The following is an 18236-nucleotide window of genomic DNA, read 5'->3' as shown; positions in this document are numbered from 1 at the left end:
AGTTACCAAGAGGAATGGGGGCAGCAGCACCAAGTTGCATCACAACATTCCTTCCCCCCCATCAGAGAGCAACCCTGCAGGGACCAGGGATCAAGTGGTGCAAGACCTGCTATTAGAACCAGCCCCAAAGGACTATTCTGGAAAGGAAAACCTCTTCACTGCCAATTGTGAAAACGCTTCTGCTTCAACAGGACCAGCACTCACCGACGTGTGAGGGTCTGGCTTCTAGAGCTGCCACTGGCCCTACTTCCCCATTTCCTGGTTTCGCCCCAGCACACCCTCTCTGCAATGACCTATTTTTACCTCAAAAATACTGATACAAAGATTCCTGTAGCTGCAAATGAACCTATAGACACATGGTCCTCTCTGCCAGGAAAAGGATAACCCTTTGAAATGGGGCTATATTTACAAATTTTATTATTTTTTATCCCAAAAATACATATAAATGAAAACCTGCTCTTCAAATGCAGGGAGGCCTTTGCCTATAATGTAGTATTACATTTACATCACAAAACATTCTCGTATGAAAATCAGTATATGCAGTTCTTTCACTCACACTTTTATGTATACACACACACACATACACACAGTATATGTAAGTAGTTACGACTTTGCTACTTACACATATTCCTCTGATGGGAAATTAGGAAATAGGGCAACTCCCTTGCTTTCCAGCCTTGGGAAGGTAAATACAACCTCTCTGAACATTTCTTAAAAAGATGAAATGTGTAAACTACACAACCTCCTTTACACATATACAATGCAGTTAGAATAAAACAAGGACCCTGCTACATAGATGCCACTGTTTTGAAAAGAGGAAAGAGATAATGTTTGAATAAAAATGCAAAGTTGAACAGATAAGATGATCAAAATTGTTATGCACATGCTCTATGGAAAAATCAGAATTGTCTCACAAGGAAACAGATCCATGACCCATTTCGGCCTCTTGTGACGTTAAATCAGCACCCACTGGCAGTAGCCAGGATCTTCCTTCCTGTACAGTCGTATGCTTAAGCAGTTTCCATAAAGCATTTGTTTAAGTCCAACAGTCAATAATGAGGTCATGTGGTAAATTCCCACCCCCCCAAAAATGAAGTGCAAAATCAACTTCTGTGACTCAAGAGCTCAACCAGGTCAAAGCTTTGGTATATACTGGAGGCTGTTTTGGTGACAACCAAAGCTTAGTATAGGATTCTCTGTTCAGGGGTTTGCCCCACAAACAAAAACAAACCCAGTCCACAGAGCTTAACAACTATATAAATAAAGTAACTGTACAAAGAGAACAAGCCACAATGCCCCTTGAACCAAGGGTTTGTAGTTTCCTAGGCGGCAGTTCTGAAAGCACCAACTAAAGCCACAATGCTTCTACTGAAACATGATGTGTTGGTGACACTGTTCTGAAAACAAATGCCCACAGGCAAGGGGCTGATGTGCCACAGAAAAAAGTTCAACCAAATAGAAGTCAGTTTTCTTATACTATAACATAAGATGGTCAGCAACAGAGGAAAGACTTAAGGCAATAAGAGGCAATACAGAGAGCACCATGGTGCTCTGAGTCAATCCCAAAACCTTTAAAGAAAGAAAGGGTCTCAAGAGTTTGGGCTGTTTCTTAGTTTGCTAGCTGTCAGATACTTCCTCCTCCTCCTCGTCATCCTCATCTTCTTTCCTGTCTACTTCAGAGGTGTCAGAGGACTCGTGAAGCAGGACATACTCTCTGCTGCTGAACCCAAATTTAAGTACATCTTTTTCCTTTAGTTCATAGTATCTCTGTGGCTCAATACGCTTGTTGTTCAAGAACGTTCCATTGCCTGAGCCAAGGTCAATGATGTAGGGCCTCACCCTTCGGCCAACTGTCCCATCAGCACGGGTATATTCCACAAGCCTAGCAGAGATAAAAGAGAGAAACTTGTGAGCAAAATCCCATTTCAGACCATCCAACATTTCGCTAACACAACCAAGATGATATAAATTATCTGGCTTGATACAGTTCAAGTCCAAACTCTAGGAAACCAAGGGGCAAGTACGGCCCTGGATTTGGAAATTGGGAGTAAGTAAGTAAATATACTTAGTAGAACTGCTTGCTAGGGGGTAGGGGAAAGTCATGGAAGACCAAAAGTTTAAAAATCAGAATCCAAGATCTCTTGCCACGATTAAGAAAATACATATTTGTGTTGTTTACAACCAAGATAATGCTTCTTTCACCAGTATTTCAACATATTTTAGCTCCTGTCCCAATGAGAATAAAGCAGTGGATTTTGACTTCAGAGTCAAGGGAGCTAATTTTGAACCAGATCATTTACTAGGCTCTGCTGAGCTTCAGTCTTCTTACTTGTCGAATGGGGATATTAACAAGTGACCTGTCCTCCTCATAGGAGTGTTGTGAGGATCAAACAGTAACAGATGTCCTACACAAACTGTCAAATACAGATTAACAAGCACACATGCCAGACACTCTCAGGTACACTTCCATTTAACCCTAAAAACAGCCCTATGAGATAGGGAGAAACTGAGGCCCAGAAAATGGCTTGCCCAGGCCAAACACCTGGAAGGTGGCAGTGGCAATGGCAGGATTCAAAATCTGGATTTCTGACACCAAATGCGACGCTTTCAGAGAAATGGAAGTGATTATTCAAAGGGCAGTTAGATCGGTACTCTTAAGACCAAGATTAGATCTGAATATGGGATTCTTCTGCAAATACATGTACACAAATGTCAGTAATCCTGAAACTCTCAGCTCTGCCCACGCTTCTGATTTTTCCCGCAAACAGACTCACCGATACTGAAAGACTGCATGCTGCTTGGAGCAGGAGGGATGATCAATTGGGATGTCCGCTATGCGGCGGTGCCGGCCCAGGAGGTAGGCGCTCTGCCGGTGGATGTACATGACAGGAAGCACCTCGTCATTTTTAAAGGGGTAGAGGCGCCATCGTTTTTTGGGGATACGTGCCTCTGGGGGCTCACTATATTTAATGACGACACCCCGGAAGGTGTTAGTGTCCTCAAGAAGTGCCCCAGAAAGTTCAAAGCTTGGCTTTTCTTTAGCGGGTGCCTCTTTGTCCTTACTGTTGCCACCAGGCCGAGGAACCAACTCCTGAGACTCCTTACCACCAGCATTAACTTCATTCTTCTGGCGATTCTCTCGTCGTCGGGCATCGTAAAACTCCCGCTCTGCATCCTGAGCCTGTAGATTCTGAATGTCTCGGTCCCGTCCCTGAGCCTGCCCGCTCCCAGGCCTCTCGTTAGAGCTTCTCCTCTGGTGGGAATGGCCCCTGTGTCTGTCGCGGTCACTGTTCCTAGCCCGCCTGTGCTCCTGGCCCGATGGTTCCCGGTGCGGCCGTTCTTCACGTCCTCTCCGGGGATGATCCTCGCGTTCCTGAAATCCAAACAGATCCAGTATATATAAGGCAGTCCACACTCTGAACAACTGCGTTCAAAAACCCATTTGGGACTTGGACTTTGGCATTTAGAGCAAAATATCCGACAGAAATAAGGTTAGCAGTGATAGTTATATTCCCTTGCAAGGCTACATAGACTATTTCCATGCTGTCACCCGACTACAGCTCTAATGCTGCAAGCCCAGGTTCAGAGCCCTAGAAACAAGAGGAGCTGGGGCACACTTATAGGGAAGCATATACAGAAAATATAACAGAGTTAAGTAGTCATGTACAAGATAAACATGTAAAGAAAAAAAGCTAGTTTTCTCTTAAATCAAAATGAAAATGTAATGATATTAAAAGATCTCATTGCAACAATTAACAGAAATTGTTCAATAACTAGTATTACACTTAAGAAATATCCAAGACATGTAATAAGAAACCTATAAAAATTTGCCGATAGATCTGAAAAAAATAATAAACATACTATGGTTTCTTGAAAAAGACTCAGTATTGAAAATCAGCCTGGTAGAAAATGCAACATAATAACATCTATTAATAGTAAAAAAATAAATCAATAAGAAAGACAATTCAACAGGAAAAAAAATTGGCAAGGATAGTAACAATTTTCCTAAGAAATAAATATCTAAAGAACTCACGAACATAATAAGCTAATCCTTACTGATAACCAAAGCATCAGAGTTCAAGAGGGAGCCCTACACACGATGAGCAAGGCTACCCCACCTGGAAAGGGTAAAGAGGAAATCCTGAGCATTGAGATCTCACTGCCTCCCCTGCTCCCAAGGCCTTATCCCTGCTACACACAGGTGTCAAGTGCAGGACTGCTTGCTCAGAGCAGAACTCAAGTTTTCTAGACTTCCTAGCCTCCAAAGACAAGCATCAGATGCTCATTCCTCCGACCTTAAGATACTCCCAAGTTTGCCACCACCACTGACCAGGACTAATCTCATGATTCCCTTTATCCCTGATTAAATGAGTCACTACAAGAAGCCACAGACTCTGGGTCATCACCCTCAACTCCCTTGTATTCTAATCCCCATAAGGCTCTGTACATCCACTATTCCAACAACCAACTGATTCTCAGTCTTCATTTTAAAGATGTAGCACCTGGCTGGTTCAGTAGGTTAAGCGTCCCACTCTATTTCTGTTCCGGTAATGATCTCAGGGTTGTGAGACTGAGCCCCCTCCGTGGGGAGGTCTGCAGGAGACTCTCTTTCTCTGCCCGCCTCCGCCCTGCTTCGCACACTTTTGTGTGCTCTCTCTCACAAAACAGTAAGTAAAAATAAATTTAAAAAATGTGTAGACCAGGCAAAATCAGTGAAAACTATGGAAAAGAATATGACAAACTGGGGTGCCTGGATGGCTCCGTGGCTGAGCATCTGTGTTCAGCTCAAGTCATGGTCCCGGGTCAAGTCCCAATTGGGCTCCCCACAGGGAGCCTGCTTCTCCCTCTGGCTATGTCTCTGCCTCGCTTGCTGTCTCTCATGAATAAATAAATTAAGTATTTTTTTAAAAGACAGATATATGGGATCCCTGGGTGGCACAGCGGTTTGGCGCCTGCCTTTGGCCCAGGGCACGATCCTGGAGACTTGGGATCAAATCCCACATCGGGCTCCCGGTGCATGGAGCCTGCTTCTCCCTCTGCCTATGTCTCTGCCCCGCCCCCTCTCTATCATAAAAAAAAAAAAAAAAAAAAAAAAAGACAGATATATAACCGGATAACACAAAATAACTAAGATTTCAATTATCAGTAAGATAACATATATAATATGGTCCTTTTTTTTAATTAAAAATTTTGCATGGAAAACAGAGATGCGTAACTAAAACATAAAGGAAAAAAAGCGAACATAAGCATAATAGAGCCTTGAAGTATACATATCAAACTACTGAAATGGTTGCTGATGGGGAGTCAGGTGATTTGGGGGGAGGGGGCTGTGATTTTGGGGTATAACAGAAGTAACCATGCACTACATACACCACACTCTCACTTTTCACTTTATGTACTTCTTTGTTATTACAATGAGCATGCAATCAATAAACTTATTTTTTAAATAATAATAATAGTAAACATTTTTTAAATGGTGGCACAGGTGTGGAGAGAGAATGTATGCAAGCACAAGTCATGCTCCGGTCAGAGGATGTGTGCATTCCTCCTTAGGATTAGCCCATGTGAAAGTCACTTACTGTCAACTGTCTGTCAAGCCCTTTTGCTTGAAAGCCATTTCCAAGTTTTCAGCTGATTAACACACAGAAATTAGCTTTTAAAGAGATAATTTGAGGTCAGGAGGAAAGTAGCATAGATACGCAAATGAAGAGACATCAAGGCTGTAATAAATAAGACAAATTGTCTTCTAAAAGCCCTAGAATTTATTATAAAATTTTCATTTAGAAACCACAGATATAGAGCTGCCAGTTGTACACCAAAAACAAAACAAAAAACAAAACAAAAACCCAAAAACTAAAGCCACCACTAGTGGTGGACAGGCCCCATTTGGGTGGTGTGGTTCTGGGGGCTGCATTCTGAGATAGCTGAAGCAGCACCTGATCAACTCACACTGCACACCACCAAGGCTGTCTGGCTTTCTATCTTTGAGATATTTTAAAGCTGGCCCACAGTCTCTCAAAGTAAAAGGAAAATCTGTTTTCTTAATGTCTCTTTGCACACTGTAACATAGAGTTTCTTTTAAAAGACTGAACCCTTGTCTCTCAAGATTGAGGGCAAAAAAAAAAAAAAAAAAAAAAAAAAATGATTGAGGGCAAAGCAAGGGTTGTCTGCTCTCACTACTCTCATTCAACACAGTGCGGGAGTCCTAGCCAGTACAATAAGGCAAGACAAGGAAATAAAATGCAGACTGTAAAGGAAGAAGTAAAACTATCCCTATGTGAAGATATGATTGTCTATGTAAAATATCTCAAGAAATCTATAAAAAACTCGCCTGGAATAAATAAGCTGAGTTCAGTGAGGTCATAGGATATAAGAAAAACATAGAAATATCAATTATTATTTCTACAGATTAGCAATGAACATGTGGATTGAAATTTAAAGTATCACCTATAGGGCACCTGGGTGGCTCAGTGTCAGTTAAGCATCTGCCTTCAGCTCAGCTCATGATCCTGGGGTCCTGGTTTCGAGTCCCATGTCCCACATCAGGCTCCCTGCTCAGGAGGGAGTCTGTTTGTCCAGCTCCCTCTGCCCCCTCCCCTCTGCTCATACACACTCTCTAACAAAATCTTTAAAAAGTAAGATATCAGTTATAATCAGCTCCCCCCCCCAAAAAAAACTTTGTGTAAATATAACAAAATATATAGAGAACTTAAATCCTAAAAACTACAAACACTGAAGAAAGAAATCCAAAATCTAAATAAATGACTTGAACAGTGTTCATGGAGTGGAAGATTCGATATAATAAGCCAATTTTCCCCAAAACATAACTTCCTGCAATTTCTATCCAAATCCTAGCAAGATATTTTTTGCAGATTGAGACAAGATTGTTCTAAAATTTACACGGAAAGACAAAGGAACTAGTATAGCTAAACAATTTTTAAGAAGAAGAAAACAAGAATCCATCTACCCAATTTCAAGACTTACTATGCAGCAACAGTAATCAAGACTGTGCTACTGGCGGAATGACAGAGATCAATGGAACAAAATAGAGAGGAAGCAATAAACCCACACACATATTTCCGACTGATTTTTGGTGAAGAAGCAAAAGCAATTCAAGGAAGGAAAGACAGCTTTTTCAAAAAATGGTGCCACAGCAAGTGAACATTCATAGGCAAAAAAATGAACCTCAACCCAAGGCTCACACCTTATATAAAAACAAACTCAAAATAAGTCACGGACTTAAATGTAAAACTTTGAGGAAAAAAACCTATCTTTAGGAATCTAGGGCTACGCAAAAAGTTCTTAGACATGACACTGAAAGCACAATCCATAAAAGGGCTGATAAGCTGGATTTCATGACAATTTAACATTTTTACTCTATAAAAGTGCTGCTGCTGAGTGAAGGAAAAGACAAGCTACAGACCAGAGAGAAATATTTGCAAACCACATATCCAAAAAGGCCTAGTATCTAGAATATACATAAAACTCTATAAACACAACAGTTAAGAAAACAAAAAAAGCCAAGTACAAAATAGGCAAAAGACTATGAAGAAACATTTCACCTGAGAAGACAGAGAGGGCAGGCAAGTAAGATGAAAAGATGCTCAGGAGGATAACGCAAATTAAAATCACAATGAGAGACGTGCCTGGCTGCCTCAGCTGGTAGAGCATGGGACTCTAGATCTCAGGGTCCTGACTTCAAGCCCCATGTTGGACATGGAGCCTGCTTAAAATTAAAAATAAATACGTAAATAAAATCACAATGAGATATCACTACACATCTACTGGAATAGCTAAAACAAAAAATAATGTCAACACCAAATGCCGGTGAGGATGCAGAGAAAGTGGTTCACCCACAACACAGGTAGGGATGGAAAACGGTACAGCCACTGTCATGGACTGAATCACGCCCCTTCCCCCCATTCATATGTCGAGGTTCCAACTCCCATCCTCAGAATGTAACCATTTGGGGGGGGGGGTGCGTTTGGTTTTTAAAGTAGGTGCCATGCCCAATGTGGGGCTTGAACTCACAACCCTGATTAAGGATTAAGAGCCAACTGCTCTACCAACGGAGACAGCCAGGCATCCGTTTTTGGTTTCTTTTTTTTTTTTCTTTTTTTGAGATAAGGTCTTTAAAGACATGATTAAGTTGACAGCAAAGCCCTAATCCAATATGACTGGTGTCCTTATCTGAAGAGGAAGAGACACCAGGGATGCAAGCCCACAGAGGAGAGGCCATGTGAGGACCCAGCCAAGAAGGTAGCCATTCGAAAACCAAGGAAAGAGGCGTCAGGAGAAACAAAACCTCCTAACACCTTGACCTTGGACTTTAGCCTCCAGAATTGTGAGAAAATTAATTTTTGTTGTTTAAGGTATCCAGTCTGTGGTATTTGGTTATGGAAGCCCTAGAAAACCAACACAGCCCTCCTGGAACACAGTCTGGCATGCAATCACCATGCCATTTAACAATGGCACACCTGGGCACTTATCCCAGAAAACTGAAGACGTGTTCACACAAAAACCTGTATACAAATGTTACACAGCAACCTTATATACACAATAACCAAAAACTGGTAACAACTCACTTGTCCTTTAATGGGTAAAGGGTTAAAACCACACCACTGAGTATCACTCAGCAATAAAAAAGGAATCAAATACTGACAAAGACAAGCTGAATGAATCTCCAAAGAAATGTGCTGAGTGAAAAAAGCCAATCCCTAAAGGTTAGACGGATGATTCCATTTACATGATTCCATTTACATAATGTTCTTGAAGTGACAACCGTTATAGAGACAGAGAGCAGATTAGAAGTTGCCAGGACTTGAGGGGTTAAGGATGAGAGACAGGCGGGTGAGACTATCCAAGGACAACCCAATGGGTCCTTGTGGGGATGGAAATGTTCGCATCTTAACTGTCACGATGTCAATACCCTCCCGGTGATACTGCACTGGAATTCTGTAAGATGCTACCAGTGGGAAAAACACAGTGAAGAACGTACCTCTGTATTTTTTATTTTTTAAAACAGCTGAGTGTGTAAATCAACAATTCTCAAAATTTTTTTAAAAAGGTGTCACAAAACAAGTAGAAAAACAACAACAACCCAGTTTCTAGAAACACCCGCTACGGATAAAGGTAAACACCTAGGATCATGTATTTGTCAGGACGGTAAGAGATTCTAGATTTGGACCTGGTATCAAAACATCTCGGTCCGCTTACCTGCTTCACTTTGACTGTCGAGTGGTGAGGGCTTCGGCTTCTCTTACTCCGAGGAGACTTGCTTCTTCTCCCTGAGGACTTGTTTTTCCTCTTGGCTGGGGACCTTTTTGGAGCAGGGTACACACAGGATTTTATCTCAATTTCCCTTCCCCCATATACACTCACAGTCAAGTGTCAGGCTTACTTACTAACAATACAAACAGCACATCCAGTGAAGGGCTCTGCTTTTCACACCAAGGAAGGCGGGGAGCTCCGCTCTCCAGCCCGGGACACCCTCCTTGAGCTTCAGACCCCCCCCCCACACACACACACACACACAGAGCTGCCTCTGGAGCATTCTGAGAGCCTGACTCTTGCTTCCCAACCCCTCAAAGCCCTTTCCTCCCTCAGCCTCTGCCATCTCAGTAACGGGTATCACCATCCACCCTGCTTCTCAAGCCCAAAAAACCCAGAGAACCCCCCGTGACTCCCCTTTCCTTTCCCCAGCAATAGCTCCCGACACTCTCCGGCAACAACCACGTCAATCCGACAGCGAGTCAGTCCTCCGGCTCTAGATCGCCTCTCTCCCCTCCGTTGATCCCTAAACGACCCCTCTCCACCCCCACCCCGCACTCCCACTTCTAGAACAATCACATTAACCGGGCTTCAGCTTCTTTGCGCACATGGGTTTCCCCAGCCTGGACAATCCTTATCGTTCGGGTCTCAACGCAAACCGCACGTTTTCAGAGGGGCCTTCCTTCTCTCGCTTCCTTCCAAGGCTCGCTCTCACACCTCCGGTTGGAGCCGCTTCTTAATACTTGTTACATACGGAAACTATTTTATCGGCCTTGTTACTCTGTCTCGAGGCGGGAGCACACCCATTCCATTTCGCCGGGGCAAAGGCCGCACGAGGCCCCAGGAGCGACGGCTGTCTTTCTTCCTTTAGCAACGCGCTCACAACTTAAGTCGAAGGAATACACGGAGCAGTCCAGCAAGAGATGGTTTTTCTTCCAACTGCCTACCAGGTGGATCGCCTGGGCTGCCAAGGCGGAGGGCTTCTGGGGCAGACGTCTGGAAGGCCTAGTAGGCCGGCAGCCCATGTGCGGGCAGATGCGGAGGAGCCTTTATTTCGGGTCCATATGCGCGGTGTCCGGGCAGATGCGGGGCGCAGGGATGAGGGGGGCGGGATCCTGCGCATCAGGCAGGGGCCGCCGTAAACGCTCTCCCGCACAGCGCCACCGGCTCACCCCCCCCCACCCCCTTTGACATGAAACCCGAGCAGCCGCGCTCGGCTCCCAAAACGGGGCTCTGACGCCAGCCCCGCCCCTCCTCCAAGTCCCCATCCCGGGCGCCTCCCCCACTTACCGGCTGCCTCCTCGGGCTCGGCTCCCGCGGTGCCCAGGGCGGCCCGGGTCGCCGGCCGGCGGGGACGCGCTCCCGCCCGAGGACTCGGGGCGGCGGTGGGCGGGCGGCGCGGCTTCCGGGCTCAGGCGCTCCTGCTTCACCTTCACCACCATCGCCGCCGCCACCACGTCCCCGTCGCGGTGCCTCCGCCGGGTGCCCCGCTCCCGCTCGCTCTTTACCTCCTTCATGCTGAGATACGAGCAGAGAGCGAAGCGGGGGAGGGAAACAAAACAAAACAAACAAAAAAAAAAAAAGAGAGAGAGAGAGATCCGTTGCGCTCCTCTCGCTAAAGGAAACGACGGGCTTGACCCCCCGCACTTCCGCTTCCGGGTGCGCGCTCTCCCAGAAACCCTTGCGGCGGCGAGCGAAGCACGTGACCACGACCCTGCAAGCGGGAGGGGCTGTCGGGAGCCGCTCGGGTGGCGGGAGTTTTAAACGTCAAAGAGACGCTTCTGGGCAGCCCGGGTGGCTCAGCGGTTGTTTAGCGCCGCCTGCAGCCCGGGGCTGGATCCTGGAGATTCGGGATCGAGTCCCACGTCGGGCTCCCTGCGTGGAGCCTGCTTCTCCCTCTGCCTGTGTCTCTCATAAATAAACAAAATATTTAAAAAAAAAGAGGAAACAGAGAAGGAAATGCAATCACTGACAGCCCCCCGGGGGGGTGGGGGCAAGTCATTACTATCTTCCCTGCTAGTCCTGAGCTTCGTGTTATGTTGTCACTTCTCCATTTAATTTAAAAAATGAATTCTTAATTTATTTACTTTTTTACTTTTTTTTATTTATTTTTTTTTACTTTTTATTTTCAAGTCCTTTCTAGAGCCAGCGGTGGGGCTGGAACTCCCCACCCCCATATCGACGTCTCACCCTCTACTGACTGAACCAGCCAGGTGCCCCTCGCCCCAACACAAATACTTTTTAAAACTGGGGAGCAAAAAAATTATTTTTAATTTTTAAAAAGAAAACCAGGGAGCTCCGGGAATCCCCGGGTGGCTCAGCGGTTAGCGCCTGCCTTTGACCCAGGGCGTGACCCTGGAGACCCCGGATCAAGTCCCACGTCGGGCTCCCTGCGTGGAGCCTGCTTCTCCCTCTGCCTGTGTCCCTGCCTCTCTCTCTCTCTCTCATGAATAAATAAAATTAAAAAAAAAAAAGAAACCGGGGAGCTGCAGGTGCCTCCCTCTGGGAATCTGCAGATTCCCAAGCCTCCACCGAGGAGTCACAGGGCTCCCATTCTGCAGGTGACAAAGTTGGCGGCCAGCGAAGGTGACCGTGCGCCTCGTTGCAATGGCCTGCGAGCCGCAGCGTGGGGACTCCGTTCCCGTTTGGCGTGGTTTTCCAGGAGCATCAAGGCGACCCGCGGGGCAGGAACCGCGATCAACCGAGCGGGAGGAGAATTCCTGGCGAGGCTGAGCGGGAACTCTGCGCTGCTGGCCCCGCCCCATCCGAAGCCCCGCCCAGGCCACGAGGCGCGGCGGGGGGCCGGGGGGGGTTTCCATGGTGACGGCAAACAAGGAGCACGCTGGAGGGGCGGCCGCCGGACTCGAACCCGCGTCGCCGCCATGATCCCCCCTGCGGACTCTCTGCTCAAGTACGACACCCCGGTGCTGGTGAGCCGGAACACGGAGAAGCGGAGCCCCAAGGTCAGGGCGGGCCTGGGGGGCGGGGGAGCCCGGAGGCTCCGAGGGGCGGGGGGCACCCGGGGGGCACCCGGAGGGCTGGTGTAGGGTGAGGAAGCAAGCCCCGGGGTGCATGGGGCTCGCTGTCCTGCACACTGGTCCGGTCGCGCTCGCTCCATCCCCAGGCCGCTGAGCACCTGCGCCTGCAGCAGCGGTTCCAGGAGATACAGACCTTGGGCCGGGGGTGGGACCGCAGGCTCTCTCCACCTTCAGCTGAGACCTAACTTATGCTGAGAAGAGAGAAGGGGCAAGTGAGCTGCGAAGAGGGGAGCGCTCTTTAGAAGACCTGGAGCAAGCCGGGGGGTGGGGGTGGGGGTGGGGGTTGGGTGTGTGCAGGTCACCGTCTGCGTCACCTCCTGCCCAAACTTGTCCCTCCTCCTCAGGCACGGCCACTGAAGGTCAGCCCCCAGCAGCCCGGACCCTCCGGTCCAGTCCCACAGCCACCAAAGACCAAGCTCCCCTCCACTTCTGGGGTCCCCGATCCTACAAAGCAGGCAGAAGAAATCTTGAATTCCATCCTACCCCCAAGGTAAAGATGTAGGAGCGGTGGCTGGGAGAAGGCTGGGGCTTTGCATCCCCGGAACTTGGGAATGTAGGAAGAGGCACCCTGTATCCCCATTTCCTCCCAGCATCCCCGAATTCCTAGAGCTTCCAGACAGCTGGATCCTGGGAGGGGAGGGCGGAGACCACCTCTCTATCTCCTAGTTTTCTGCAGGCTCCAACCCAGGCTCATGGCTTTTTTTTTTTTTTTTAAGATTTTATTTATTGATTGATGAAAGACAGAGAGAGAGAGGCAGAGGCAGAGACACAGGCAGAGGGAGAAGCAGGCTCCATGCAGGGAGCCCTACGCAGGACTCGATCCCGGGTCTCCAGGATCACGCCCTGGGCTGCAGGCGTCACTAAACCGCTGAGCCACCTGGGCTGCCCAGGCTCATGGCTTTAAATACCATCTATGTGCTGATGGCTCCCAAATGGGTGTTTCCAGCCCCATCCTTTCCTCTAAACTCCAGACCCATACATTTTACTGCTCCCTCATTATCTTCATGAAGCTATCTCCTGGGCATCCCAGACACATCCAAGCTAAGTCACGATGTCCCCCTCTCCCAACCTGCTCATCGCCAGGCTTCTCCTTTCTGCCACTGGCTCAGGCCACCCTTCATTCCTCTTGCTCTCTCATGTCACATGTCCTCTCCTTCGTCAAATTACTGTGGCTCTACCTTCAAACATGTATCCTAGACCCAACCGCTTTCCACCCCCTCTGCTTCCACCATCTTTTTCCTCTTCACTGTCACCTCCAGTGAGGTGGCCTCCGATCTGAAAACCTTGCTTCCATCCTTCCATCCTTTGCCCCCACAGTCCAGTCTCCAAACAGCCCTGAAATCCTAAGCCAGATCATGCCAGTCTTCTGCAAGGAGCTCTCTAATGGCTTCCATGTCACTCTGATTAAAGTCCAAAGTCGTTACAGTGACCCAGAAGACCCGGCATGAGCTGGCCCCTCAGATAGCCATGATCTCGTGTTCCCTTCTTCTTCTTGTTTGGTGCGCTGGTGCCATAGGGGCCTCTGCTCACTGTTTCTGGAACACTCCCATCACCCTTCCACCTCAGGGCCTTGACAGTTGCGGTTCTTACTGCCAAGGATGCCCTGCCCCCGATGTCCACCTCATTCCCTTCATCTCTTTATTCAGATCTTGCTCAAACGTGACTTCCTCAAGGGGGCCTTCCTCGAGAATCCTTATAAGAGAGCGAGCGCCTTCTCCCTTCTTCACCATCCCCTTACCCTGCTCTCTGGCTCTCTGGCTGGCGTGCTTTGTCGACCCTTCCTGGTGACTGGGGAATCTGGCCTTGCTTCTGACACAAGGCTTACTGGTGGTGGGGAGGGGACCACACAGATGCACGCCGTCAGGAAGCTCCCCGCTGCACATATCTGCCCCTTTCGGGCTGCCACGAGGCTTGTGGAGCCCTGTGTCTCTCACTGCTCAAGTCAGCGGGGAGTTCTCACTGGGCCTTCTGCTCCAATCAAGCAACAACGCCCATGAATCTGTCCTCAACCCATTAGGAGGGTAAGATCTAGAAAATGGGCGATGATTCCTCAGAGAGCCAGAGGAGGTTGGAGATGGCCCAGCTCCGAGGCAGAGGCCCTGTGGAGCCATACACTCCCCAGGGAAGAGAGAGGGATGGAGGATTCCGGTGCACCAGGCACCTTGTTCCTGCTCAGGCCGAGAGCTCAAAGGGCCCTCACGTCCTGCTCACATCCTGAGGACCCTCCAGTTGATGGCCTTGCTCAGCCTGGCTGTGTCTGTGCCGCAGGGAGTGGGTGGAGGACACCCAGCTATGGATCCAGCAGGTGTCCAGCACCCCCAGCACCAGGATGGATGTGGTGCACCTGCAGGAGCAGCTGGACCTGAAGCTGCAGCAGCGGCAGGCCAGGGAGACCGGCATCTGCCCCGTACGCAGGGAGCTCTACTCACAGTGTTTCGGTGAGCGGTGCGGCTCGGGCTGGGGCTGGGGGAGGCGGGGTGGGGGGTACAGTGTCCTCAGCTACCTCCCGCCCTTCGCCTCGGGCCCAAACCCAGCTGAGTATCCCCGAGCTGGAGCCCACCCCATCCTGGAGTCATCTGGTCTCCCCCTCCCTGCCACCGAGTCCCCCAGGAACTGCTAAATCCATCCACTTCCCCCCATCCCCCAGTCATCCTGACCACCTGGTTCCTAACCTCTTAGCATATGTTTGAAATGGGAACTTCCGTCCTAAACCTTTAAAAAAAAAAATTGTTTTTTTTTTTTTTAACAATAAGCATGTTAGTTTTTTAATCAGAAAGACTAACATTCTGTATTTATGTCCATCGGTCAACATTCAGTCCTTTGACCCAGAAAAATACTTCAGGATCATTTGCTACTAATGGACAGTCACAAAAGATTTAAGCGATACTGACAAATGGCTGTCCCCCAGCACGTACTCACTGGCCCACGTGGACTCTAATGTTCAGATTGCTCCCCTCAGTCTGAGGATGATTATGGTTGGCGCTCCAGGTCAGCATTTAGGGAAGAGATGGGAGGGCAGGCTCTATTTCCTACTGTCTGCAGCCCCAAGCCCGTCCACCCCAAGGGGCACAGAGACTTGCCACCTGCTTCTAAGCAGCCGTCATCCTCAGACTGACAAGCCAGATGTCTGTGACCAGCCCCCTAGGGTTTTTACCTGGGGGTGGGTAAGAGGGCCCCCCCAGCTGCCCAATTCAGAGCCATGGCTGTATGGCCGGGCTCCTGGGGCCCCTCTCTCCCAGTGGGGAGGACACAGCAGAAAGGGTGATTAGCCGTGGACGTGGTGCAGGCCCCTCCCGCCTGCCCCCCTGAACCCACTGTGTGTTGCTTTGGAAGATGAGCTGATCCGGGAGGTCACCATCAACTGTGCCGAGAGGGGACTGCTGTTGCTGCGAGTCCGGGACGAGATCCGCATGACCATTGCTGCCTACCAGACCTTGTATGAGAGCAGCGTGGCATTTGGCATGAGGAAGGCGCTGCAGGCCGAGCAGGGGAAGTCAGACATGGAGAGGAAAGTGAGTGGGCTTGACCATGAGGCCGCGGCCCTCCGCGAACCCTCCCGGCCATCCCAGGGCCACCTGGTTGTCCTTCCAGGCGAGAGGCTGGCCTCCGAGGGTGGGCTGGCCATCCGGTCCCTGGAGACCCCTGGGTTCCGAGCGGCCACTGGCCATCGTGCCATACCAGTCGCCGACCTCCCACTGGGTGGCAGCACAGACCCTGGCAAGGGCTTAGGTTGGACAGCTGTGCCCCAGGTCCCCTCCAGCCAGGCACTCCCACCACCCTGTCAGCTGGGCGACATCCCGGGGGTCACCAGGGTTTCTGTCCTCAGATTGCAGAACTGGAAACAGAAAAGAGAGATCTGGAGAGGCAAGTGAACGAGCAGAAGGCCAAGTGTGAGGCCACCGAGAAGCGGGAGATCGAGAGGAGACAGGTGGAGGAGAAGAAGCACAATGAGGAGATTCAGTTCCTTAAGCGGACGAATCAGCAGCTGAAGGTAGGCGCCCCCAGGTCCCCGTCCAGCCCCCCCAGCCACATGGGCCAGGCGGCGGCTCCGTCTCCTACAGAGGAGTCAGGACGCTTGTCCACACGCGCTGCCCAGGAGTGAAGGACGCTGATGTGTGTGTGTGTGTGGGGGGGTGAGGGCCCACCATGCAGATGCTCCATCCGCGGGGCTCTGGAGGGGGCTCCCCACCCCCACAGCACCTCAGCCGTGCTCTCCAGTGGATGGGCTTTTCCCCCTGGAAAGAAGTTGCCCGTCGTCCAGGAGAGGTGGATGTGGCGGCAGGTGGAGCTGGTCTCCCGTGACCGCTGGTGTTTGGGAGCCCAGAGTGGCCTGGGTCTCTTCACGGACTCGGGAGCACCTTCCCACCTGCAGCCCCTCAGAGGCACGGCATTTGGGGCGGGCAGGGAAGGCCCTTTGGGAGGGAAGCAGCATCCTAACTTAGGAGCCTTCCCCAGGTGTGTGGTCAGAGGAACTCACCTGTAGCCGTTTTCCCTCCAAGTCCCTTCGCCAGCGGCTCACCTTCATCCAGCTGAGCTGAAGGGGGGCCAGGCCTCTGAGGCTCCAGGCTCTCTCGGGGGGCCCCAGACGGGCATCATCACCCAGGAACTTGTACAAATCCCAATTATTGGGCCCATCCCGGGTCTGCTGAGTCAACTGCTGGGGTTGGAGCCCAACCACCTGACGGGCGATTCTGGTGCTTGGTGAGGCTTGAGAGCCCTTGTTCTAGATGGAGGACCCACTGATGGTTAGCGGCGGTCTCCCATGGCCCTGGCCAGAGGGGCCCCTGGGTGTCAGCCCCCTCTCCTCCCTAACCTCACAGAAAGCTTACGTTCTTGGGACTGGCCGGCCTCCCGGGGCTGCAGCAAGGAGACACGCACTTGAGATAAAGAAGGGCCGTGTTGAGCGTGAGTGCAGGATGACAGATTTGCTTGTTGCCGAGTTCAACAAAGGGAAGCCAGGAACTTCGCAGCCAGACACGATTGTGTTTACTCAGCAGCTTGTGGGGCGGCGGCGTGCCTTATCTGCCGCTTTCCTTTATCGTTAGCCCGAGTTCCTCCGGTCCTCCTCCAAGACCGGCGGCGCGGGCAAAACAGGATGCCTTGGCATCTTCCTATAACATTTACAGGCAACCCTGTCATCCCCGGGGTGAAGGACTCTTTAGAAGGGAGTTATTTTTATTGGCTCCAAGCTGCACTGCAAATAAAAGCCGTGTTTGCGGTCCCTAGGATGGACCTACTTAAAGATCTGTCCACACACCAGGATAGTAAATTATTTTACCAGCTGCCGGAGGAGCGGAGTAAAGAACTCCCGAGTGTCTTAGGCTTTACATACAAGATGGACAGCTCCCTACTTACTGGTAGCAATTTTCTCTAATTGGGTGTCAAGTTGTCTCGGTGGCTGAAAAATTGCTGTTTCCCAAACCTCTCGTCCCAGCAGAGCTCCCGGGATCCCGAACCAGAGAGCCAAATGTTTAACTTAGCATCTCAGGCCTGAAATCTGAGCCATGAGAAACCACTATTTCAACAACTTTTATTCAATTTCCTTTCCACTGCTTTGTATTATACGTGGGGCCCTTATTGTATGGAAACCAGGACAGCTCTGGTTTCTTCTAATGTAGCGGGACCGTATGCCAAAGCCAGAAACCAGCTCATCTAGGAAATGTGGAGCTGGGAAATGAAGGGAGAAACGCTTGGAGGGGCAGCATGGGATTCTTCCTCCCAGGGACTTTATCACCTCTCAGCTGAAGGCTGCAAGCTTCGGATACTAACGGAGTTTGTTTTTTGTTTTGCAGGCCCAACTGGAAGGCATTATTGCACCAAAGAAGTGATCGTTTCCACATGGGTCTCAGCAAGCACTGCTACCCCATCCTAAGCCCGTTGTAATAAAAAAATAGCTAGCTTCCTGAGTGAACCAGCCCTGCCCTCCCC

At 49.7% G+C, this 18236-nt stretch overlaps 2 protein-coding genes and 1 long non-coding RNA gene across 5 annotated transcripts; 1 reads left to right on the top strand and 2 right to left on the bottom strand.

Annotated features, from left to right (window-relative positions):
* Nucleotides 1-400: 400 nt before the first annotated feature.
* On the bottom strand, nt 401-11074 carry SNIP1 (Smad nuclear interacting protein 1). Of its 2 annotated transcripts, none has more exons than XM_072771896.1 (4): nt 10561-11074; nt 9217-9319; nt 2775-3373; nt 401-1882 (listed from the first exon to the last, which is right to left on the bottom strand). In XM_072771896.1, the coding sequence occupies exons 1-4, from the start codon at nt 10785-10787 to the stop codon at nt 1618-1620; spliced, it is 1194 nt and encodes a 397-aa protein (XP_072627997.1). In that variant the 5' UTR covers nt 10788-11074; the 3' UTR covers nt 401-1617. The 2 variants fall into 2 exon arrangements, with proteins under 2 accessions (XP_072627997.1, XP_072627998.1); XM_072771897.1 differs by lacking the exon at nt 10561-11074 and adding an exon at nt 9879-10411.
* Nucleotides 11075-12074: 1000 nt separating this feature from the next.
* Nucleotides 12075-18214, top strand: DNALI1 (dynein axonemal light intermediate chain 1). 2 transcript variants are annotated; one of them, XM_072771898.1, is made up of 6 exons: nt 12075-12233; nt 12653-12798; nt 14577-14746; nt 15642-15820; nt 16135-16299; nt 18101-18214. In XM_072771898.1, exons 1-6 carry the CDS (start codon nt 12153-12155, stop codon nt 18134-18136), a joined length of 777 nt encoding a protein of 258 aa, XP_072627999.1. In that variant the 5' UTR covers nt 12075-12152; the 3' UTR covers nt 18137-18214. The 2 variants fall into 2 exon arrangements, with proteins under 2 accessions (XP_072627999.1, XP_072628000.1); XM_072771899.1 differs by having other exon boundaries at nt 12087-12200.
* Nucleotides 15663-17397, bottom strand: LOC140602426 (uncharacterized). The gene is made up of 2 exons (XR_012005388.1): nt 17138-17397; nt 15663-17031 (listed from the first exon to the last, which is right to left on the bottom strand). It is a non-coding gene; the product is annotated as an uncharacterized lncRNA (long non-coding RNA).
* Nucleotides 18215-18236: the final 22 nt, after the last annotated feature.

This window comes from Canis lupus, chromosome 13 (genome assembly GCF_048164855.1).
Source record: "Canis lupus baileyi chromosome 13, mCanLup2.hap1, whole genome shotgun sequence".
NCBI classification, from domain to species: domain Eukaryota; kingdom Metazoa; phylum Chordata; class Mammalia; order Carnivora; family Canidae; genus Canis; species Canis lupus.
This window is presented reverse-complemented; position numbering and strand designations above follow the sequence as displayed.

Bases quoted from the DNA above. Each gene is read 5' to 3' on its own strand.
- SNIP1 (XM_072771896.1), bottom strand. From the start codon at position 10,787: ATGAAGGAGGTAAAGAGCGAGCGGGAGCGGGGCACCCGGCGGAGGCAC. The intron at 3,374-9,216 runs GTAAGCGGACCG...TTTGGATTTCAG, and splicing joins CGACAGTCAAAGTGAAGCAG to GAACGCGAGGATCATCCCCG. The intron at 1,883-2,774 runs GTGAGTCTGTTT...TATCTCTGCTAG, and splicing joins CATGCAGTCTTTCAGTATCG to GCTTGTGGAATATACCCGTG.
- DNALI1 (XM_072771898.1), top strand. From the start codon at position 12,153: ATGATCCCCCCTGCGGACTCTCTGCTCAAGTACGACACCCCGGTGCTG. The intron at 12,799-14,576 runs GTAAAGATGTAG...TCTGTGCCGCAG, and splicing joins AATTCCATCCTACCCCCAAG to GGAGTGGGTGGAGGACACCC. The intron at 14,747-15,641 runs GTGAGCGGTGCG...TTGCTTTGGAAG, and splicing joins GCTCTACTCACAGTGTTTCG to ATGAGCTGATCCGGGAGGTC.